Source organism: Equus caballus, chromosome 1, assembly GCF_041296265.1.
Source record: "Equus caballus isolate H_3958 breed thoroughbred chromosome 1, TB-T2T, whole genome shotgun sequence".
Classification (NCBI taxonomy): Eukaryota; Metazoa; Chordata; class Mammalia; order Perissodactyla; family Equidae; genus Equus; species Equus caballus.
This window is the reverse complement of record NC_091684.1, coordinates 129,263,308-129,287,570: the sequence shown is the minus strand read 5'-3', so window position 1 is coordinate 129,287,570 and position 24,263 is coordinate 129,263,308. Positions and strand designations below refer to the sequence as shown.

General features: G+C 43.4%; 2 protein-coding genes across 10 annotated transcripts in view; one reads left to right on the top strand and one right to left on the bottom strand.

The window, feature by feature from the left end:
• Positions 1–22: 22 nt before the first annotated feature.
• On the top strand, positions 23–18,502 carry CHRNA3 (cholinergic receptor nicotinic alpha 3 subunit). Of its 2 annotated transcripts, XM_023652702.2 has the most exons (7): positions 38–256; positions 1,866–2,005; positions 2,120–2,164; positions 2,815–2,931; positions 3,393–3,502; positions 9,574–10,585; positions 16,707–18,502. In XM_023652702.2, the coding sequence occupies exons 1-7, from the start codon at positions 172–174 to the stop codon at positions 16,833–16,835; spliced, it is 1,638 nt and encodes a 545-aa protein (XP_023508470.1). In that variant the 5' UTR covers positions 38–171; the 3' UTR covers positions 16,836–18,502. The 2 variants fall into 2 exon arrangements, with proteins under 2 accessions (XP_023508477.1, XP_023508470.1); XM_023652709.2 differs by lacking the exon at positions 2,815–2,931 and having other exon boundaries at positions 23–256.
• A 728-nt stretch (positions 18,503–19,230) lies between these two features.
• CHRNA5 (cholinergic receptor nicotinic alpha 5 subunit) overlaps positions 19,231–24,263 on the bottom strand; it is a 43,819-nt gene continuing 38,786 nt past the window's right edge. For all 8 annotated transcript variants that reach the window (XM_023652713.2, XM_070268758.1, XM_070268752.1 and 5 more), the window contains one exon: positions 19,231–21,171. In XM_023652713.2, coding sequence (XP_023508481.2) covers positions 21,010–21,171 — 162 coding nt within the window. In that variant the 3' untranslated portion in view covers positions 19,231–21,009. The remainder of the gene's footprint in view (positions 21,172–24,263) is intronic.

The window sequence follows — 24,263 nt, the reverse complement described above, 5'->3', positions numbered from 1 at the left end:
CGCCCGCCCTCCGCCCGCCCCTGGGGGCCCGCTGCCTGGGAGCCCGGCTGGGCGGGTCTGCGTCCGCGCGGCCGCGGCTGCTCCCGACTGCCAGGCTCCGCTCGGCCTGCCGAGGCTCCACGCCGCCCGCCCCGTCCGCACCGGCTCTCCGGCCAGCCGGGCCGACCGGCCATGGGCGCCCACCCGCGCGGAGCCCGCGCCCCGGGGCTCTGGCCCCTCCGGGCGCCGCCACTACTGCTTTTGCTGCTGCTGCCAGGTACGGGCGTGGGGCGAGGGGGGCCGAGGGATGGGCGCCCGGAGTGGGGAAGCGGGGTCCGAAGGGGTTGCCCCCGGGAGCGCAGCGCGGGAGGCGGAGAGAGGGGGCGCCGTTGCTGAGGACTCGGACCCCGCGTGGACTCGCTCCGGCCCCCGGCGAGTTGGGCGGCGGAGGCCCGTTTCCCTTCGGCTCTCTGCTCCCTCAGAGTCCTTTGGGTGCGTGCCTGAGGGTGCGGGAATGGCTCCGGACTCGGGCCCTTCCTTCTCGGGCCTCGGGGTTACGGATTCGAGTCCTGGCCCTGCCCGTCGCCCTGCTCCGCGCACTGGGTGCCGGACTGTCGCCCCTGGGCCGTCGGTTCCACTGTCTGCATCCCTCCCACCTCCTCGTTTTACGAATAGGTGGGGAATCGGAGGCCAGACCGGGCTACAGACTTGATCAAAGACACCTGGGGGAGAGGGAAGTCATTTCGGGGCTTGGGGGGCCTGAGCTGGTGCTCCAGCCTCTTCTCCCGGTTCTTGTCTCTCCGCTCTCCTGGCCGCGTTGCTTTGAAACCCCCTCACCACAGAGCGTGCCTCCCCGCGTTCTGCCTGGTCTCTGGGAGAAGCCAGCCCTGACCCGCCGCCAGAAGACTCTCGTGTGGCCTGGGAGGGCTGGAAGATACCAAGGGGCGAGGGATTTGGCAGGGCTGCAGGAGATCCCTGCGGGGGGCGCGGGGGTGGCGGGGAGAGAAGGAGCAGGCAGGATCCCATTTCAGGACCTGGAGAAGTTGGGTTGGACTTTGCCAAGGGTTCCCCTCATCCCCTCCCCAGATTGTCCCCAGATCTGTAAGTGGGAAGCAGCAGATAGCTGACTCAAGATGCCTGGGGTGGGGCTTAGGAACAAAGGGAGTCCCAAGGGTTTCAGAGAGGTAAGAGGGAGCAGGATGTGAAGACAGCATCAGCAGGAACCGGGGTTCACACTCTGAGATCAGCAGAGCCATGCAGCCCAAACCCCTACAGGATCCTGGGGATGAAGGAGAGCCCCAAACGTGGGCTGCAGTATCCCTCAGGCTGGGGCTACTTGACCTTGGGTGGCCCTGCCCCTGGGAGTGGACTGGTCATCTCTCCATCATGGAAGCAGTGAGCAGCTATACCTAGGCAGCCTGTGTTTGCTGCACACCCCGGCCCTGTAGTAACAATGAAGGTGAGGATAGTTCTTGAGCTCTTAGCAAATGCCAGCAGTGAGCTAGGCACCTCACTCATAGCAACCCTATGAGGTGGATACATTTATAATCTATATTTTTACAGATAGATAAACTGAGGTACAGAGCGATTAAGCCATTTGCCTAAGCTCGCACAGCTCACAGTTTGTCAGGATTTGTGCCAGATCTATTCAAATTCAAAGCTCAGGCTTGTAACCATTATGCTTCTCACTGTGTGTGACCTGGTGGAATCCCTGTATCTCTTGGGTGTCAGTTTCCCAGTCTGTAACTCAAAGAGGGAGGACTAGTCTGAAAGTCAAGTTACACAGAGTATCCCCAGCAAGTGGAGGGGAGGCTGTTGGTGGGTGGTGCCCCTGGTGAAGGAAAAGTGACAGTTTCCTCAGGGACTGACAGAGCTGCTTCCCCCAGTGACCAGTGCCTCCGAGGCTGAGCACCGGCTGTTTGAGCGACTGTTCGAAGATTACAATGAGATCATCCGGCCTGTGGCTAACGTGTCTGACCCAGTCATCATCCAGTTTGAAGTGTCCATGTCTCAGCTAGTGAAGGTGGTAAGTGCCAGAGCCACAGGCTGTGGCGGTGGGAGAGTGGGCTTCTGGAAGAGACTTTCCCAGAAGCAGCCTTGTTTTTATAATTCACGTGTCCACTTTAATCTCTCCTTCTAGGATGAAGTAAACCAGATCATGGAGACCAACCTGTGGCTCAAGCAAGTGAGTGACCGGCCCTGAGCACTGCTGCCCCCTGGTGGTGATTTCTTTATTTGCTGTCTGTAAACCAAAAAGGGCCCGAAGGCCCCACATCACTCCCGTGGGTCCAGATTGGGGTACACTGACTGGCTGATCTGTCTCTTCCTGGACTTGGGGTAACATGCACTGCTCTGAAGTCCCCCTGGAAGGACTTCAGGGCCCAGCCCCTCCACTCACAGATGACAGACTGCAGCCTGGAAGTGGAGACCTCCCCTGTGGTTACACAACAAAATGGGCAGACCTGGGCCTGGGGTCCTGGCCCCCGGCTCTAGGGTGGTGCCTAAGACCACTTCCTTCCCTTCCTCTTGCCAAAAACTCATCCTTAAGTCAGAAGCAGACGCTGTTTTCATGGTTGGTAGTGTGGGAGCAGGGGCTCTGGATTTTCCTGTTCAGATTGAGGCCAAAGAAATTGGCTTCCATGTGTCCTCCCCAGGGAGGCTTTGTCCAGACCTGGTGTGACCAGGTGTGACCATTCACCAGCCCGGCCAACTGAGTGCTCAACTCATGCAGCCTTCCTTTCTAGGAGGCTGGAAAGCTAGATGGGCATGGTGCCCACTCAGCACTCTAAATGGCACATGTTCCCTCTGGCTGCAGCCTTACCTCTCTCTCCTCAGGTGCTCAGGACTCAAATCTCCCAGGTCTGCGCTTCTCGGACCCAGTGGGATCATGGTTCCTTCCCCAGAACCCTTCAGAGGCCAACCCTACTTAACCTGGAGATGGAAGAGGGTTCTGTGTGTTCTTAACACCCTGTTATTGGGGCTTGGTGGGGGAACATGTCTGAAAAAGCTCGTGGATTCAGAGTCCAGAGAGCTCACCATTATGCTATGAAACAGCTCCTGGAAAGCCATTTCAGGAATGTAAGCAGCAGGAACTTAAGGCATGGACCTGGACCTGGCACTAGAAGCGCCCAGAGGAGGCACTAGTGATCCTTATTTGGTTGATGAGGGGCTGGACTTGCCCACAGTCATGAAGGCAGTGACTCCCATAAAGCCAGGAAGTGGCCTGCACACTTAGCCCAGTGCTGTGTCCCCCATTAGCACCCACATGTGAAACTAGTGTGCTCTGCAGCATGGAGGCAGCTCAGTGACACATAGCAGAGATGGGGAGCTCACCAAGATGGTGGTATCAAGAGGAGTAAAATGATGCTGGTCCTTTTGCTGCCTCCTTCTCCCTCCCTGTTTTCTCCCCCTAGATCTGGAATGACTACAAGCTGAAGTGGAACCCCTCCGACTATGATGGGGCAGAGTTCATGCGTGTACCTGCACAAAAGATCTGGAAGCCAGACATCGTGCTGTATAACAAGTAAGATACTGGGTGGCCCACACCCTCTTGGGCTGTCAGCCTGGACTCTGGGTCCTTGGCCCACTGTGCTTACAGCCTAGCCTTCCTAGGACCTTTTCTAAGAGAGCTTCATTCATTTGGTTTATTCCATGGGTTTTATTGAATATCCACTATGTATCCAGGTGCTGGAGATAGAGTGGTGTGTAAAACAGGTACCTCTCCTGCCTCCAGGAGTTTACCACACAGCCGGGAAGACAAGCATGAATTATAATATCCAAATATGGAATTACAAACTAGAGGAAGGGCACGAAGGGAAACACTGTGGAGCTGGGGGATGTCTGTCACCAAGGCCCTCACTAGGACTTGGCCTTCCCTGTAAGTCAGAGTCCAGCTGGGCCCCGTGAGTTTAGACGACAGGAAGGCTTTATTCTTCTACTCACCTGAGTCAGTCCGTGCCTGGCCCTGTACCACCTGGTGCACCTGCTGACCCTGTCCAGGCATATCGCCCCACCAGTGTCAAGAAGCCTCTCCTCTTTCTCTCTTTCAAAGGTTCTTCCTCTGCCAGTCTGGTCCTGCTCATCATGGCACCTCCAAAACCTGCCTCTCTTTCCTAAGCCCAGACAAAGCTGAGGCTTTCCACATTTAAGCTCTTTTCTTAGGCAAACGTAAATTTTAATTGATATTTTACAGTATGGACTGGTTTTTATTCTCCAGGTATTAAAAAACATCCTTTCGCACCTGTGCTTTATCTCTAGTATGAAAGTGTCTTAACCATTAAGCATTTTTCAGCAAAATTCTTCATATAGAATTAGTCTAATCTGATTTCAATGAATAAAAGCATCCTGTGTTTAGGTTTTTATGCCATATTAGTACAAAATGTTTTAGTATTAGGACTAGAGAAGCTATGTTTTTGGCTGAATCCCACTTGCTGGTGCTGGCTAAAAGAAGAGGGGTCTTTAACCAGTCCAAAAATGGTCTGTGTTGTATTTACTTTTTTCCCAAGGAAATACAGCATTTATAAACATGATTCTTTTGTGCACTTTGTATTGGTAAATTGGTCCTTAAAGAACTGGGACACAAGATAAACTTAACTGGTTTGCAGAATGTGAGCCATCCCGGAAATCGCCTGGTCCAGAGGCGCGTAGGGAGCTGGTCAGGGTATTGAGAATTTTTGCTAAGCTAGAATTAAGAAAATGGGCAAAAGTTTTAATCTTATGATTTGAATTTTATAGCTATTTTCTTGCCGGCAATCTTGGGTGAAAAGAACAGCTGGAGGACTTTAGGATGTATGATTTTAACAATACCAAGAGACATAATGAAATGCTTCCGATTGGATGTAGAGGGGAGCAAGTATCACAAGGAATTTCCTTCGCCTGTGAAGCTGAAAGTAACATTAGAGAAAATCATCCAATGCCTCCCTCCTAGTTAGAACGTCAGTTCTCAGGGGTGGTCTTCTGTTGGGAATTTCTCTTCGTTTCGACACACTAGGAACACCTTTTACCTTCTTATGCCAAGGTTTCTCCTGTGATTTTTCTGTTTTCTGAAGTTCATTCTCTAATAGAATCCTCAGAAAGTGCTCATGGACACAAAATACCCTGAGTTCTTACAAGGTCATAACTCACTGTAGTCTTTTAAATAATACTTTTAGGTCACTTAGTTGGGTATAATCCTTGACTCAGGGCCGCCCCATGGCTGCATTGTCCTAAGAGCCCAGGGTTTCGCTGGTTTGGATCCTGGGCACCGACATGGCACCTCTCATTGGGACATGCTGGGGCAGCGTCCCCCATGCCACGGCTGGAGGGACCCACAACTAAAAATACACAACTATGTACAGGGGGGCTTTCGGGAGAAAAAGGGAAAAAATAAAATCTTAAAAAAAAAAATTCTTGGCTCATATTTTCCTTCTATGGAAATCTTAAAAATCTTGACTCACTGTGTTCTTGGATGAAGTGTTGCGTCAAAATCTGATACCTGTCTGATTTTCATTTACTAGTCAAAGCAGGTGACTTTTGGGAGAGAAAGGAGACACTATTAGTCAGTATGCCAGGACCACAGAGGTAAACTGGGGCTGTCCTGGGCAAGCTGGGATGTATAGTCATTTTATTTATAAGTGGATTGTTCTGTTTGCTTAGGTACCCAAAGGATTTTTTCCTTTGTCTTTAAAGTCTATTTGTTTTACTCTGAACTATGTATATAAAAAGCCTTCTTTTATTCCAGGAAAGCTTTTCTTTGAATTATAGTTTTTAAGACTTATTCTGTTCCATTGCTTTGATTTTTCTCTCCAGGAACTCCATTTTTACATATTTTGGAACTTCTCCGCCTATATTCTCTCTATATTATTTTCTCTCAAATTCTCCTTTGTTTCTGTTTGGTTCCAAAGAATTTTTTCTCCTTTCTGTCTTTTATTTCCATTGCTGCACTTGGAATGTAGCAATTCTAATTGATGTCTGCTTGTTCTTATGTTTCTTCTAGTCTAGTCTTTATTTCTAAAATGATTTTCTCTTTTCCTAATTCTTTCCTAAGTTATTTCAGTTCTTTATACATCCTCCTGTTTAGCCAAATTATTTCTTAACTTTTCTATTTCTGATTGTGCAGCTCTTTCACAGTTTCTAAAGATTTCTTAGTTTCTTTTAGCTTAATTTATAATGTCAGTTTATCGGTTTCCTCTCCTCTGTGGTTATATTTTTGTGGTATGCACTTAGCTGTGTGTTATTCACTTACTCATTTTTGTATTTTTCTTATAATATGTTTATACGGGGTTCAGTCCAGTCCTATTCAGTTGCTCTTGTTTAAAAAGATGGCCTTTGCTGTACTTTCAGGACAGATTCCTGGAGGGGATCGGGGTAGGTGGGGGTGAGTCTCTTGTTTCACCTGCTGAGAATTCCTTCCTCAGATAGTCACCCTGAAGCCTCTCTGTGTAGCCACCTCTATAGTCTGAGAGCTGCTGCTTCTGGATGCCTCCCTCTCTAGTTTCTGAACCATCCACCTGCTTTCTCTTCTCACCCCCAGTTTCCCACCCTTTACGATATGGATCCTACCCTAGGCAGCTTTTTTCTGGATGGGTCTCTGTCCTTCTGGAAGGGAGTTTGGGGAGATGTTTCTGAGATCCTTGAGAGCCCACAGCAGCCCTGACTGAATTCTCTGCAGACCCTCAGTGGATTCCCACCATCTTTTTCTGTTCTCTGTCACAAATTGGAAGCTGTGGAGCCCTCTCTGTTTCACTGTTCTCCTGCTGAGGGTTCAATGCAGAGTGGGGTTCTCTTTTTTGAGGGGCAGATACTTCTTTGTGATTTCTAGTCTGGGGCTCTTAGGACATGAGAGCTCCCCTTTCTCGTCCCTCCATCAGCAGCTAATCCTTTGACCCCAGCAGGACCTGAGTTTGACCCCATACTCTCATATTCTGAGGTTCACGGGTTTCCATGTAACCCAGTGATGTTGACGATGTGGTCAGTGGCCCTTTCCTTTTGCTACCCTTGTTGCCTTATTTTTCTGAGGGAATTTGGAGAGATTAAAAAAACTGATGCCATTCGTGATCTTCTCATACCACTCACCACCCTCTCTCCCACTTAAGCTCTCCATCTTTCCTTCTATTAAAGTGATACCTCAGCTAATCATTTGTACTCACCGTGCCTTTTCTTTTCTTCTTCTTTTCTTTTTTTTGCTGAGGAAGATTTACCCATGCCAATCTTCCTCTATTTTGTATGTGGGTTGCCACCACAGCATGGCCACCAACAAGTGGTGTAGGTCTGTGCCTGGGAAACCAAACCTGGGCCACTGAAGTGGAGTGCACTGAACTTAACCAGTAGTCCACAGGGCTAGTCCTGCCTTTTCTTTCTGTAATCAACTCACATGGTTCAGCAACACATTGGCTCACATCCCTCCCACCCCTGCTGTCCTTTGCTGCCAGCCATCTCTTGGGCATCCTGTGGAGATGAGACCTTCATTTATTTTCTAGTCATTCTTTCAGTCAGCAAATACCAAGTGCCCTCTGTGTGACTGGTGCTGTGTCAGACCCTGGTTGCCAGCTAGGTCTTTGTCTTCTCTGTCTCCCAATGGCAGAGAATAGGCTGCTAACATTGCCCTGGTCAGCAAACAGGCCTTCTGGTCTGGGCAGACACAGCCAAGGGGTTCTGTAGGCAGCAGCCACAGTGACCGGGATCCCTGGAAAATAGCAGAAATGGGCACCAGCAACCAAAATAAACTTATCTCCAGTGTTTGGCCTTTGGACACACAGGCAGTTTGCGACTTCTCACTTGGGGACCAGGTTCTGATTGGCCAAGGCTCCACCAAAAACTCTCTGTGGGACCCTGAGCAAGTCAGTCCTGTTCTCTGACCTTCAGTGTCCTCTTCGGTAAAATGAGGGGGTTGTACTAGAGTGGGGGTTGAGAAACTTTTTTGTCAGGGGCCAGGTAGTAAATATTTTAGGCTTTACAGGCCATGCGGTCTCTGCTGCAGCTGCTCAACTCTGCCTTTGTAGCTCAAAAGTAGCCTTAGACAATAGATAACAGGTGGGTATGGCTGTGTGTTCCGTTAAAAATTTATCTACAGAAATAGGGGGCAGACTTATGGGCCGTAGTTTGCCCATTCCTGGGCTAGGCCCTGGGATCTGAAGGTCCCTTGCTATTCTGACATTTTGTTGATCCAGGATACTATAAGGAAAGTTGTTCTGGAGGCCTCTGTCTTCCTAAGGGTCTTTTCAACCCTGTGTGGGCCAGCCCTCATAGAGGCTCCTCAGGTGAACATGGGTCACATCCACTTGGGGGCTGTGTGGATCCCCACCCCCACCCCTCTTCTCATACCTCTCCCTTCTTCCTGGAGCCGGGAGCTAGGAATAATCTTCTTCTGGGGAATTGAGGGCACGATAGGAGTGAAGTAGGGGCTAAGAATGTATAAACCCAGCAGGGCACCTTTGGCACAAACCAGCCAACTGGAGTAAAGAGAGGTGGTGGCTTTGGCATCTAGTCTTCATGTGTAGTGATTGTCCTGCTCAGCAGTGGCACATGAGGGACATGTTCCCCTTCTGTTTTCACATGTTCTTATCCAATAACAACAGGAACACAAGGATATCGCTAAAGGTTTGTTATTTTTTTCAGCTCTTCAGGCAAAGGGGTATGGTGACGGTTCCCTTTTGAAGGACATGAATGCGTTCAAATGCAGAACCCCGAGAAATATAATAGGGCTGACCCAAGGAAATGTCAAAGCATTCACAGGCCAGGCCATTGTGAGCACCAACCGGCCTCACTCTCAGATGCAATTCGACAGAGTGTTGAGTTGGTCATCAGCAAATCTTCTGTTGAACAAACCAGCTTACAAATACCAACAAGATTATTCTAAGAAAAATGTATATCTCTCTGTAAAAAGAAAGGGTGCACATAGCTAAAAGGAAGGGAGAAGCAACGTGGGGAGAAAATAGGGAAAGACAGAGAAACAGAAGGTGAAGGAATCTGTTTTGCTGGATTTGAGAGACAAGGAATCAGAAAACATGATTATTCATTCTAGAACAGAGCTGGGATAAGGAGTGTGCTGAATGGTGGAGTCAGAATCCAGAGAGAGGGTCTGGTAATAAACTCATCTAACAGGGTGCAGTTTAATCGGAGTAGGCTCCCACAGTGGTCTCTACAGCCCCCTCTAGCTCCACAGTTTGGTTTCACACACATATATGTGTACACACATTAGGCGCCCAAGGGAGACAGAATGAGGAGGCGTTACCAAGGCCCAAACCATAGGAAGAGTGAGTGGCAAATCTCCCCAAAGGTCACCTAAACACCTGCCCCCGGGATGACAACTTTCATCCCATTTCTTTAATTAAAGGGGGGAAAATTCCCTTTCAGGCATTTGGGAGTGTCTCAATAAGTATCAAGTTGGGAGTTGTAATTGTGGAATGAACCAGCGACATGCCCCAGGGGTGATGAGTATGTCAGATTGTTGGGGGAGGGGAGTCTTGGGCCTCAGTATCCCCATTGGTAAATGGAGTGGTGAACTGGTGACCTTTTACGGCACTTAGAGCTCACATATTCTGCAGTTTTACATATCGTTACTTGCCATTTACCTGCTGGCAGTGTGAGAAGCTGGACACCTCTTTGTCTTTGCAGTGCTGTTGGGGATTTCCAGGTGGATGACAAGACTAAAGCTTTACTCAAGTACACAGGGGAAGTGACCTGGATACCTCCGGCCATCTTTAAGAGCTCGTGCAAGATCGATGTGACCTACTTTCCATTTGATTACCAGAACTGCACCATGAAGTTCGGTTCCTGGTCCTACGACAAGGCGAAAATTGACCTGGTCCTGATCGGCTCCTCCATGAACCTCAAGGACTACTGGGAGAGTGGTGAGTGGGCCATCATCAAAGCCCCAGGCTACAAACACGACATCAAGTACAACTGCTGCGAGGAGATCTACCCGGACATCACATATTCACTGTACATCCGGCGCCTGCCCTTGTTCTATACCATCAACCTCATCATCCCCTGCCTGCTTATCTCCTTCCTGACCGTGCTTGTCTTCTACTTGCCCTCCGACTGTGGTGAGAAGGTGACCCTCTGCATCTCGGTCCTCCTCTCCTTGACTGTGTTTCTCCTGGTGATCACTGAGACAATCCCATCCACCTCGCTGGTAATTCCCCTGATTGGCGAGTACCTCCTGTTCACCATGATTTTTGTAACCTTGTCCATCGTCATCACTGTCTTTGTACTCAACGTGCACTACAGAACCCCGACCACACACACAATGCCCATGTGGGTGAAGACCATATTCTTGAACTTTCTTCCCAGGGTCATGTTCATGACCAGGCCAGCAAGCAATGAGGGCAACACTCAGAAGCCAAGACCCTTCTATAGTGCTGAGCTTTCAAATCTTAATTGCTTCAGCCGCCCAGAGTACAAAGGCTGCAAGGAAGGTTATCCCTGCCAGAATGGGATGTGTGACTACTGTCACCACCACAGGATAAAAATCTCAAATTTCAGTGCCAACCTCACAAGAAGCTCCAGTTCTGAATCTCTCAATGCCATGCTGCCCCTCTCTGCTTTGTCACCAGAAATCAAAGAAGCTATCCAAAGTGTCAAGTATATTGCTGAAAATATGAAAGCACAAAATGAAGCCAAAGAGGTAAGGATATGTTTGTTATTACATCAATCATTCATTCATTCAACAAACATTTATTGGTTCCTGTGAGGCAAGGCATAGTGGTAGGGATAAGGAATTAGACTCTAGCATCAGCAGCCTGTGTTCAGACCACCTCCTCCATTTACCAGATCTATGTTCTTGGATATGTTGCCTCACCTCTCTGAGCCTGTCTTCTCATCTGTAAAGTGGGATGATAGGGCTTGTGAGTATCTGGTGCCCTGAAGTTAGCAGTCGGGCCATTAGATACCTGATGCCGAGAGAGGGAAGATCAGGAGATAGGCTAGAAAAGGGCCTGAGGTCAGATTATCTCCAGTTAGTACTGTTAAGCTAAACTTAGATTTTTAATTTTACTTTCTGTGTTTTTTTTTTTCCCATTTAAGCATAGTTTACATAAAGTATACACCTCTTAAGTACACAGTTAATTGAATTTTTACATTATATATACACCCATGTAACCATGATCCAGGTAAAGATAGAGAACATTTCCAGTGCCCCAGAAAGTTTCCTCATACCCCTTCCCAGTCAGTGTCTCCCTCCCTCTTCGGTAACCACTGATCCTGCCTTATTTTACATTGATTAGTTTTACCTATTCTTGAACTTCATATAAATGGAATTGCATGGTATAAATGCTTTCATGTTTCACTTCTTTCCTTCAACAAAATATCTTAGAGGTTTATCCTTTTGGTCGTTTCTTTTTTATTGATGTGTAATATTCTACAATATGACAGTCGGACATTTGGTTATTTCCAGTTTGGGACTATTATGAATAAAGGTGCTTCTAAACATTCTTATATGTGTCTTTTGGTGAACATATATGCTCATTTCCCTTGGATGTGTACCTAGGAGCAGAATTGCTGGAGAGATTTTTTACTTTAGTGGATACTGTAAGGTTTCCACATGTTGGAACCAATTGACACTTCCCCCTGGCAATGTTTGAGAGTTCCAGTTGCTGTACATCCTCATTCACATACCACATGTGAAGTGGTAGCTCATTGCTGTTTAATTAGCATTTCCCCGTTGGCTAATGACATATGCTTATTGGCCATTTGGATATCTTCTTTATGAAGTATCTGGTCAAACTCTTTTGCCCATTTTTTTTATCTCCTCCAAAAGCTGTATGCTAGACCTAGCATCAACTATTAAGAATAGGGAAGCTTTGCATTAAATAATGACAAGTGTCTGTGGCTGCTCCCTGACCCTTTGTTTACCCCCAAGGTTACCAGAGTCACATTCAATAATTTTATAAGCAACTCTGCTTTAAAATTATTTGGCCCAGGACCAGCCCAGTGGCGCAGCGGTTAAGTGCACATGTTCCCCTTCGGTGGCCCAGGGTTCACCGGTTCGGATCCCGGGTGTGGACATGGCACCACTTGGCAAGCCATGCTGTTGTAGGCGTCCCACATATAAAGTAGAGGAAGATGGGCACAGATGTTAGCTCAAGGCCAGTCTTCCTCAGCAAAAAGGAGGATTGGTGGCAGATGTTAGCTCAGGGCTAATCTTCCTCAAAAAAAAAAAAATTTAATTGGCCCTGCCTTAAGTTTGTTTATTAGCAAAAAGCTAATTACAGGTCATTTCAGCTCCTGATGCAGCATAGGTAATGTTGATAGGGAATGTCCAGAGCCTCTTTCATTCAGCTGTGAATGGCGTATTAAAGTAGATGAGACAAGAAGGGACACTGCAACAGCTGCCTTACCTCCTCACCCCACCCATCTGAGCAGCTATGAGTACACCTTGTGACTGTAACAATGCAAAACCTCTCGCTGATCCCAGTAATTTAGCCAAAAAGTCAGGTGCTCCTTGAAATTTGGTAGAAGCAATTGTTGGAGCTTAAGTAAATGATCAGTGACAATCTCTCATTTGTCTAACACTACTAACTTCTACAGACATTCTTTACCCTTTCTTTATCCACGTTTAAAGTAATTTCTTTTAAGTTAGCAATAATTTACTAAAGATTGAGATCTAAGTTCCCATATGTCAGACTATTAGAAATTATCTTTATTCCAAAAATTATTTACTAGGCACCATCCAAGTATGTTAAGAGTTTCACAAGGACCTAAGACATGTTATGGAGACAGACATTTTTAAAAATTGTTACTAAAAGGGAAGTCACAGCTGAAATGCCAGAAAGGTAAGTTAGTGAAATAGCCTGAATGTGGCAAACTACTGGCACATGGCTCACCTCAAGGGGCAGCTACCACTCACCTCAGGTCATCTGTTCCCACAGGGCAATGTGGGCCCATTATTGTTAGATCCTCCGGTTTTTCCAGAGAAAGCAGGAATCTGGCCCACAAGTCAGCAGATTGCAGCCTGTTTATGAAAGGGTGGAAGTGTTAGAATAAAGATACCTACTCACTGCTCGGAGGAGAGTCTTGGCCTGTCGAAGGATTCCTTCTTTCCCTCTTATTGTGTGACTGACACGCTGTTGACACAAAGTTTTCCAGAGAGATTTTAATTTCCTAAATCTCTGGCTTCAACTTGGCTTGTTTGAATGTCCTTGGCTCCTAGGAACCTAGACTGAATAAGCTCAGTTTTCCCAGAGCCATCTCCGGAGGGTACTCAGGGCCTGTCAGTGACCATACCTGGACACATGGGTCCCAAGGCATAGGAATGTCATAGTGTCCAGCCGGCCGTGGCTGTTCTCTTTTTCAAGTGGTTCATGTTGGTCACACCTACTTGCTTACCCTTCTTATTGTAAGGAGTTCAATTAGTATTAATACTCAAAGTTCAGAGTTAGGGCTCAGATTGGGTTACCAAACTAGAAAAATAATTTGGGAGCTTGTGGTCCCATGGAAATGCTCTTGTTGATGGTGGTTTTGACAGCTGATCGTCCTGTGGTTGGTTCTACTGTATGAGTTGTTCCCTCCGTCTTGGAGGTGTACACAGGTCAGAGCCACGAACTTTGTGGCTATTGATTCTGACACAGCTTGTTTTCTGTTTGGCTGAGATAGATATATGGATATATACATTTATATATATCTCTATATGTCTATGTGTATGTCTGTCTCTCTATATATGAATATGTATGCATATTCATTCTAGAGTCTGACTTTTGATCAATGATTTATTAATTTGCATTTGTTATAATTTCTGTTTTATCAGAGTTAAATTTCTACCATCTTATTTCATGTTTTCCATTTACTTTTCTTTTTTGCCTCAGTTCTTGCTGTACATTGGAAAGTTTAAATTTTTTCTGCTGGTTGAAAATCATGCATTCTGTTTTTATTCTTCCAGTAGCTATTTCTAACTGATTGAGACTCATGCTCTAGTTCTCTTCTCCATATCTACCAGTCTCTAATATTTCTCAGTATCTGTATCTGTATCTCAGTATCTCAGTATCGGTGACTGAAGGACAGTGCCTTCCCCTCTGGTCCTTCTCACTGCCTCGTCCACACTAGGTGTTGCTGGAGCTTTAGTTCTGTATTCTGGGTTTTTACGAATATAATTTTTTGGGTTTTGCCATTCCTTTTTTTAGTCTACAGTCAGCTTCACTAAATCATTTACTTACCCGTCACATCTTATGGTATCCTCCTGGATTTATTTCTCTTCGTATTGACATGCCTTCTGAAGAATGTTTATGGGTAAACCTTCTGAAGCCTGTAGGCTTAAAAATGTATTGTGCCCTCACTTTTAAATTAGAGGTTAGCTGGGTACAAAATTCTAGGGATGAAGTTCTTTTCCTTAAATACCTACAAAATAATGCTCCATGGCCTTTTTGCTTCAGTGTCACTTCTGAAAAGTTTTAACTTAATCTGAGTGTTGTTCCTTTGTGAGTAATTAGTTCTATCTAGAAGCTATTAGAATTTTCTATTTGTAGAGAAATCTAATGATATCAAACACAATGTGTCAGCGTGGGTCTCTCCTAATCTGTTTGGCATTCTTATGAGCCATTTGATTCTGAGGTTTTTCATTTTTAATTCTAGGGAAATCAAGGTATTTTTCTATGGAGATTTCCTCCTCACCTCTTACTTTTCTCTTTCCCTGAACTCCTGTTGTACAGATGTGGACACATCTGCTTCCAGCCTCTCCATCTTTTAGCTCTTCTACATTTCCACCTCTTTGTTCCTTTCTGTTTGCCCCAGGAGCTCTCCACTTTCATCTTCCAATCACTCTTTCTTTCCTGGGCTGTTCTTACCCTGCCAGTTATCCCATGTCTTGAAGTCTTTATTGCAACTTGTCTGTTTTCACACTTGTATTTCTTCTTGCTTCTTCTGTAACACTGCGTCTTCCTCTTTCATGTTTCCAATATTCTCTGTCTCTGGGGATATCATGTTTAGTTTAAATCCTTAACCTATCCCTTTCATGAATATTCTTTCAAACAGCTAAGTTTGTGTATTTGGGATCTGTAAACTCACTTTTTCTGAGGGTGTCAGCCATCCTTGCTGAATTGTGTTTCAGGGAGCGGCCCAAACCCAGGCTCCACAAGGCAGAGGGCCACATGGCCACAGACTGCGCTATACTACCCTTCAAGGATGTTTCCTCCCCTCTAGGTCACCTTAATCCCTCAAGGGACTTCTCTCGACCTCCCACCTGGCTCTGATCTCTTCCAAGTCCCTTTTGCTTGCTGTGGGGAGGGGAGGAGGGAAGCCTCAGGCTCCCCAGTCAATGGGCACCTTCTGTTCTCTGCTCTTCACCTCAGCCTCTGAGGTAGGTACTGTTCTCCCCATTTTACAGATGTGGACATTGAGGCTAAGAGAGGTCACATAATTTACCCAGATTCTCACAACAGAAAGGAACAGAGCTGGGGGGACAGCCCCGTGGCCAAGTGGTTAAGTACACACGCTCCGCTGAGGCGGCCCAGGGTTTCGCCAGTTCAAATCCTGGGCACGGACATGGCACCACTCATCAGGCCATGCTGAGGCGGCGTCCCATATGCCACAACTAGAAGGACCCACAACTAAGAATATACAACTGTGCACTGGGGGGCTTTGGGGAGAAAAAGGAAAAAAATAAAATCGTTAAAAAAAAAGAAAGGAACAGAGCTGGGATTATAATGAAAGCCTGTCTCCAAGTCTCTGCTTTTCCACCTCCCTGCCTCCTAGAGCCGTTGGAGGGTTAGCCAGCAGGGGGTGAGTAGGAGTCACAGGGTCTCTTGCATATTTGAAACACTTACAAACCAAAATCTTAGGAATTCAAATAAAGTAGTTGTGGCAAATATGGCATTATAATTCTAATTTGACTAATATGACTTCTTAGTGTCATCAAGAGGACACATTTAATCTAGCACATAATGGCAAAATAAAATCCTTGTCTCCCAACCCCATTTCAGCGTACTTAATTAAATTACTAAATCACATGCTGCCCTTTATTATGTGATTATTTCCTCAAAATCAGTTGATTCATGGATTCTCTCTTTCTCAATTCAATTATGGCCTCCTTGCTTTCTGTGTTGTCTAGGAGTATAACTAACATACAATTCTCTTTCCTATTTCAAACCTAAACTGAAGCTGTGTTATATATAATTAGTCTTGCTCTTTCTTCCATCTTTTACTTCATTGTCAGCAATTGGTTCTGATATCCAACCTGTTCTATAACTGTACAGAATTCCATGGTACTTTGGCCTTCTGAAGATATTTGTTAGCTGGGTATTGTGGAGGTGGGGCAGTGGGAGAGAAAGAGTGATGAAGGCCTTGCCCTGATGTACTTATTTCATTTTTGGAACAGACGTTAAAAGGAAATTAGTATCTAAAACTGGATAAGAACTAGTACTTTGAAACAATGGTAAATGATGTTGGATTGTATTAACTATTCTAACAAAGGCCCAGAATCCTCCCACAGAGGCGCAAGTCAAGTAACTGGTTTTACTAACTTTATAAATTGTAATGCAGTTTAGAAAAAATTAGGTGAAGTATACATTAAGAAATTTCTGATTTAAAATAACAAATATTTTATACTTATTTCTCTAGTGCATAAAGAGAAACTTGAGAAAGGTAGATTTCCTCAGACTACATCAATTAGAAAAAAAAGCTTTCTTAAATATTGTGGCAGAATGGTTTCTTCTGCTACTGCAACATATTTATTAAATATTCAGTATTTAAAATGTGCTCACTCTGCCTTTTCCTTAACGCTTTGTTTCCTCTTTCATGATTTTTGTTTTGTCTTTCAGATTCAAGACGATTGGAAGTATGTTGCCATGGTGATTGATCGTATTTTTCTGTGGGTTTTCATCCTGGTCTGCATATTGGGGACAGCAGGATTGTTTCTGCAACCCTTGATGGCAAAGGATGATGCATAAGCCCTGAACTGTGTGTCTGCCTGAGGCTTACTTGTGCATGTGCATGGGGAGGGGCTCTTTTTATTTTATTTTTTATTGTGGGAAAATACACTTACCATAAAATTTACTATCTTAACCATTTTTAAGTGCACAGTTCAGTGGTATTAAATACATTCACATTGTTGTGCAACCATTACCACCATCCATCCCCATAACTCTTTTCATCTTGTAAAACTGAAACTCTATACTCATTAAACAATAATTCCCATTCTTCCCACCCCCTAGCCCCTGGCAACCACCATTATACTGTCTCCATGATATTGATGACTCTAAGTACCTCATATAAATGGAATCATACATCGTTTGTCTTTCAGTGACTGGCTAATTTCACTTAGCACAGTGTCCTCAGGCTTCATCCATGTTGTGCCATGTGTCAGAATTTCCTTCTTTTTTAAGGATGAATAACATTCCATTTGTATGTATATACATTTTGCTTATCCATTCATCCATCAATGGACACTTGGTTTGCTACCATGTTTTAGCTATTGTAGATAATGCTGCTATGAACATGGGTATACAAATTATCTCTTTGAGACCCTGCTTTCAGTTCTTTTGGGTATATACCCAGAAGTGGAATTGCTGGGTCATCTGGTAATTCTGTCTTTAATTTTTTGAGGAACTGCTATACTGTTTTACACCATGGCTTACCCATTTTACATTCCTAACAACAGTGTAGAAGGGTTTCAATTTTTACACAACCTCATCAACACATTTTCTGTTTTTTTTGTTGCCATCCTAATGGGTGTGAGGTGGTATCTTACTGTAGTTTTGATTTGTATTTCCCTAATGAATATTGAGCATCTTTTTGTGTGCTTATTGGCCATTTATACATCTTCTTCAGAGAAATGTCTATTCAAGTCCTTTGTCCCTTTTGAATTGGGTTGTTTCTTTTTTTGTTGTTAAGTTTTGGGGTTCTCATCTAAGGCCTACCACCCTGAATGCACCTGATCTCGTCTGATCCCAGTTTTAGTTCTCTACATATTCTAAATGTTAATCCCTTATCAGATATATGATTTGCAATTATTTTCTCCCATTCTGTGGGTTGCCTTTTCACTGTTGATAGTGTCTTTTGATACACAAAATTTTAAAATTTTCATGAAGTCCAATTTGTTTTTCTTTCATTACCTGTGCCTTTGTGTCATATCCAAGAAATCATTGCCAAATCCAGTATTGTAAAGTGCTTGTCCTGTTTTCTTCCAAGAGTTTTGTTGTTTTAGGTCTTACATTTAGGCTCTTTCTTAATAGTAACATGCTTTCTATCATCAAGCTACTGGCTTTGTTTTCGCATTTCAAGGTTTACTTATTATCCAGTTGTCTTGATTTTTGTCAAAAAAGATTCATGCAAGAAAAATGTCACAAGTACTTATTATGAGTATTATTATGGATAAATGAACATTTAACCAGCCTTTTTGGTAAGCTAAAGAAGTATCAAAATATAATTCCTCTACAGTGATTAGAATGCTGTGCTGGAACTTTTAAGAAGAGGCTAAACAGGGGCTGGCCCAGTGGCACAGGGGTTAAGTTTGCATGTTCTGCTTCAGTGGCCCCGGGTTTGCCAGTTTGGATCTCAGGTGCAGACCTACTCGCCGCTTGTCAAGCCATGCTGTGGTAGGCATCCCACATATAAAGTAGAGGAAGATGGGCACGGATGTTAGCTCAGGGCCAGTCTTCCTCGGCAAAAAGAGGAGGACTGGCAGCAGATGTTAGCTCAGGGCTAATCTTCCTCAAAAAAAAAAAAAGAATAGGCTAAATATGAAAACTATTTCTCTTTTTTTTTTTAGTGGTTGAGACATAACTGGATAGAAAAACTTGCTGTTCAGAAATGTGAAAATCCATTCGGTTCAGTATCACAACAGATTTCCCAAAGGTTTTTCTTATTTAGCCCATAATCTCCTTGCAATTTTATACTATTTCAGCTATACCCCACTACTACCATTTCTTACAATGCACTTCTTGTTCTTTACTGTTTTTCACGAGTTTAAGGGCCATGCCTCCATTGCAGAGGGCCTCAACTATTCATTTTGCATAATTCTAAATTATTATACTGTGAGACATTATGCCTAGTCACACAGTGTTAATGAACCTTTAGAACAGGGTTTCCCAACCTTTGCACTATTGACATTTTTGCCAGATGATTCTGTGTTGGGGACTGTCCTGTACACTGTAGGGTCTTTGGCAGCACCCTAACTATATGCCAGTAACATTACCCCATCCCTTGCCAGTTGTGACAACCAAAAATTCTTAAATTTCCCCTCAAAGGCAAAATTGCCACTTGAGAACCACTTCTTCAGACAAATTATTAATAAGAGAGTATCCCATACTACACTTCTGAATCTGAATAACCACTGGCAAGAGATGGTGATTCACAAGAGATCATTTTAATCTTCTCACCAGTCATTCTGATGTTTTCCCTATGCAAAAATGAAACTGACAAAATTGCAGCCCACTTTGACTCATGTTTCAATAAGTCAAAAGGAAGGTTTCTATAAAATTTGTTTACATATAGAAATTTTCAGTAACAGTAATGGAGATATAAGGGGGATCAGGGATGTATACATGCTGAGATAGCTAAAGGCAATTTAAATTCATCAAATCAGACTTTCACTCATTAAATGGCATTAAATACCTGCCTACAATAAAATGCAAATTAGCAGGATTCTCTCTGCCTCCCAAAGAGTGTTGACTTGAACTTAGTTGGGTTACTTACCGTAAATAAATAAGGCATTTGTTCTCTCAAGAGCTAAGAGTTCTAAATTGAATGCAAGGTTTCTATCAGTGTTTTCTTCCTGGTCATGGCTGAATCAGGGGCATTGAGAGATGAAATTTAACTTGTTTACCTCTGATACATGATACTGTGCTGAATAAGTAGTAATAGGCTAAAACTAGATTATGTCTAAAGGCCCTTGCAACTCTAAGGTTCAAGTACTGTAATTGTTGGAATGAAAGAGATAAAACTGAAACATTACAGATGTGTAACAATGTGCTTATACCTAGTTAGAATACTGTCTTTAATCTTGGAAGATGGTTTTCTCACAGAACGATTTAGTAGTATCCATAGACATGTTTTAAAAATGGGATTGACTTAATTGTAGTGGGCTCTTCTACAATCAAGGATAAAGGGATGCTACCATGATTTATATAGAAGATGATTCTATTAATTGCAGAAAATGTGGACAAGGAGATTGAAATTAATGTTAAGGAGATGCTGCTGCATGTCCACAGGGGTTGTCTCTTGCATGATTTTTACAATGGAAAGTAAGATATAAAAATAGTTAATACAGAGGCTAGCCCGGAGGCTGAGTGGTTAAAGTTCCATATGTTCTGCTTTGGCAGCTTGGGTTTGCAGGTTCACATCCCATGTGTGGACCTATCTACTCATCGGCCATGCTGTGGAGGCATCCCACATACAAAATAGAGGAAGATGGGCACAGATGTTAGCTCAGGGCTAATCTTCCTCAAGCGAAAAAAGAGGAGGATTGGCAATGGATGTTAGCTCAGGGCAAATCTTCCTTACACACACACCAAAATGTTAATACAATAATTGTTCAGTTTAAGCATCCAAAGAATAAAGTATGCCTTAAAGGAGTTCCCAATCCCCATTTTCATTTTTTAAAAATGGTGGTTATAGAAAAGCAGCATCACATTAAATCATTATCATTCTAAGTAGTGAGCTTATTTAAATAGGAGTATATATTACACTAAAGATTAGCTGTTACCCAGTGAATACAGGAAAGAATTTTAAAATGTGTACCTTTACCAAATGCAGAAAAAGTTTTAAAATCAGTTTTCAAATACAACAGGAATTTTCCAGTACAATCAAAAGATGAACTTCACTGTTGATTACAAATTAGTATTATTTGTCAGGATACAAACATTAGACTTTTACTAGTATAGTTCAGATAATATTTTGCTGCTAGTTTTAAAAGATCAAATGTTATTCCATCAGTTATTACTTCAGTCATGCAGGTAGATGTTCTAATGGGCAATCTATTAAAATAAACTGATGTTAGCAACCATTAATCTGTTAAAGCTTGTATCAAATTTTAAGCACAATTTACATTTCCATAATTTTATAGGTGCCATATGATATATGCCTTTTGGTAATTAAATTCCTACTCCAGTCCCTTGGGAAGTATCACTTATTTGCATTTCCAATATGAATTGGTACTATTATATTTGCCCATTTATAAATAACAGGAACAAAAAGCCCAAGAGATCCAACAATCGAAACCAGAAGAAAAGTCCACAGAAACATCCGATCAAGAACCTGGGCTATGAATTTCCAATCTTCAACAACCTGTTGGGAAAAAAACACATTAAATACATAATTTTAAACTGTGTAATTATTTTAAGATCTAATACACTGAATTAGAGGCCAAATCAGTTTTGGCCTCCCAGTGCTGCCTCAAAACACCAAGTGACCTTGCTCAGGGACACATACTACCCTGATGGTCTGTAACAGAGCCGCCACAACCTTTCAAAGACACTACACAATTTGTTAATTTACACATAGATTTGTAATATATTGCAATATATTACTTGTAATATATTACAAGTGGCTTATTTTTATAGATTTTAAATAAAAACTAGAATATTTATACTACTTGGATATTTTATAATAAATTTTTAAAAATTCTTTTATTCTTACTATATAGTTATTTCTGTTCCTTACCCTTGCCCAGTAGTGTTCACGTTTTAATTTTTAAAGAGAATCCAGGCTGAGGTTAATTGCATGCCCAATTAAAAGTTGATTCAGAATAATACGTATTAGATAGATGTTAATCTTCTTTCCCCACTCTGACCTGAGTTTATTTAGTTTTGGATTTCCTAGGGGCCATTTTAATCTAAGTTCATGAGTTCAGATCTGCTGGCCTGGAGCTCATTTCCTCCCCATTTCTGTTGCATAACCAAGGAGCTGGCTCAGCAGGTCTGAGTGACCTCAAGGAAGGGGCAGGCTGAGACCAGCCTCTGAGCACCAGAGGCTCCTGGTCCACAAGGCCATTTCCTTCACCAAGGGCCTCCCTAGCCCCTGCCTTTATGAAGCACCGGGTTTTCTACAGGACTGTGCCCCAAGTTGTGGGATAATGTAGAATTTTGGGGGGTTGTAGACATGCTACTAGTTCTGTTTCTAAATTTTTCCCCTGAAAATAAAACCCATTTACTGGCCCTAGTGGGATGAGCCCTGACCCTTCTGTAAAACACTTTGCAGACATTTATTAAATTCCATCTCAATCTAAATCATTATTTAACCATATCTGTATTTTTCAAGACTCATTGGCAGGGGGGTGTCAACCCCGTGGCTGAGTGGTTAAGTTTGTGCACTCTGCTTCGGCAGCCCAGGGTTCACCGGTTTGGATCCTGGGCCCAGACCTATGTACCATTCATTAAGCCATGGGGTGGTAGCATCCCACATAGAAGAACTAGAATGACTTTCAACTAGGAAATAGAACTATGTACTGGGGCTTTGGGGAGAAAAAAAAGAGAGATGGCAACAGATGTTAACTCAGGGCCAATCTTCCTCTCAAAAAAAAAAAAACAAAAAAACACCAAAAACCAAAAAGACTTCATTGATAGCTTCAGACCTTATAAACTGACTTAATTATACTACTACCAAATAGAAACTTTACAAATCCACAAACATTAACTTTATTAGAAAGATATGTCAAATGTCTCCTGGAAGGAGGGCTATTTTTTAACCAGATTTATTCCATCTGCTTACCACACCTGCTAGAAATTTTTCCATTTAAAAAAGCTTTAGTGGGGCCAGCCTGGTGGTGCAGTGGTTAAGTTCGCATGCTCCACTTTGGCGGCCTGGGGTTCGCCAGTTCAGGTCCCAGGTGCAGACCTACGCTCAGCTCATCAAGCCATGCTGTGGCAGGCGTCCCACATATAAAGTAGAGGAAGATGGGCACAGATGTTAGCTCAGGGCCAATCTTCCTCAGCAAAAAAAGGAGGATTGGTGGTGGATGTTAGCTCAGGGCTAATATTCCTCAAAAAAATAAATAAATGAGATAAAATTTTAAAAAATCTTTAGAAATAGAATTCATATAATTTTAATGGAACTATCCAAAGTAAATTCAATTATGAAAATATTAGTATAGTCATAGCTTTAAAAATATTACACAATAGAAATAAAAAAGTGACAAGATTGAAATTTTACGTTTTAAAAGAAAACTCAGTTCAATATGATCACATTAATAAAACATATTCATGTTCAATTCTTGCATTTTAAGTATTAACCTTAAATAAGGAGCCAGTGAGTTATTTTTCTATAATAAAGTTTTAAGCATATTTTTGTTTTTAAGCAAATTAAGCATATTAAGCATTACCACTAAGCTTCATATCAACACTTTGATGTATAATAACACATAAGAATAACTTACTGCTTTTAATTTCACTAACATTCTCTTGTAAGTTTTATTACCACAAAAAGATTTATTCTAGAAAAATACCTTGGCTATATTTATAAAGCCTATATTAGGCTCATTCTTTAAAAAATAAAATCACTTTTGGGGACCGGCCCCCTGGCCGTGTGGTTAAGTTCACACGCTCTGCTTCAGGGGCCCAGGGTTTCACCAGTTCGAATCCTGGGCGCGGATGTGGCACCACTCATCAGGACACGCTGAGGAGGCATCCCACATGCCACAACTAGAAGGACTCACAACTAAAAGTGCACAACTGTGTACCGGGGGGCTTTGGGGAGAAAAAGGAAAAATGTTTTTAAAAATCTTAAAAAAAATGGGCTGGCTCCGTGGCTGAGTGGTTAAGTTCGCGCGCTCCGCTGTGGCGGCCCAGGGTTTGGATCCTGGGCGCGGACATGGCACCGCTCGTCAGGCCACGTTGAGGCGGCGACCCACATCCCACAACTAGAAGGACGTGCAACTAAGATACACAACTATGTACAGGGGGGATTTGGGGAGATAAAGCAGGAAAAAAAAAAAGATTGGCAACAGTTGTTAGCCCAGGTGCCAATCTTTAAAAAATAAATAAATAAAATCACTTTTGATAAATTATAATGCAGTAGTGCCTGCAGATTACCAGAGAATTCAGAAACAAAGTTATCAAAGATAAGATTAAAACAGTTCATCATGTCAAAGCCAAAAAGCGTATGGCAGGATTCCTATTTCTTAGAATAAAAGAGCAGTCAGCATAATGCTGAGTTTTCTTTAAAGTCATGCAAGATGCCAATGGGGGAAATGGAGAAGTGAGATTTGTGTTGGTGCCCTGTTCTGCAGATGTTTTAACTGAGAAAACTTTTAGTAAAGATCTTGCATAGCACAGTGTGTCAACGTTTCTGGCCCCCAGTCTATGCTTAGCCTGAAGGGTCATGCGGTTTACTCTGCCAAACTTCAAATCAAGCAGATCTGCAACTGTAAATACAACATGTCA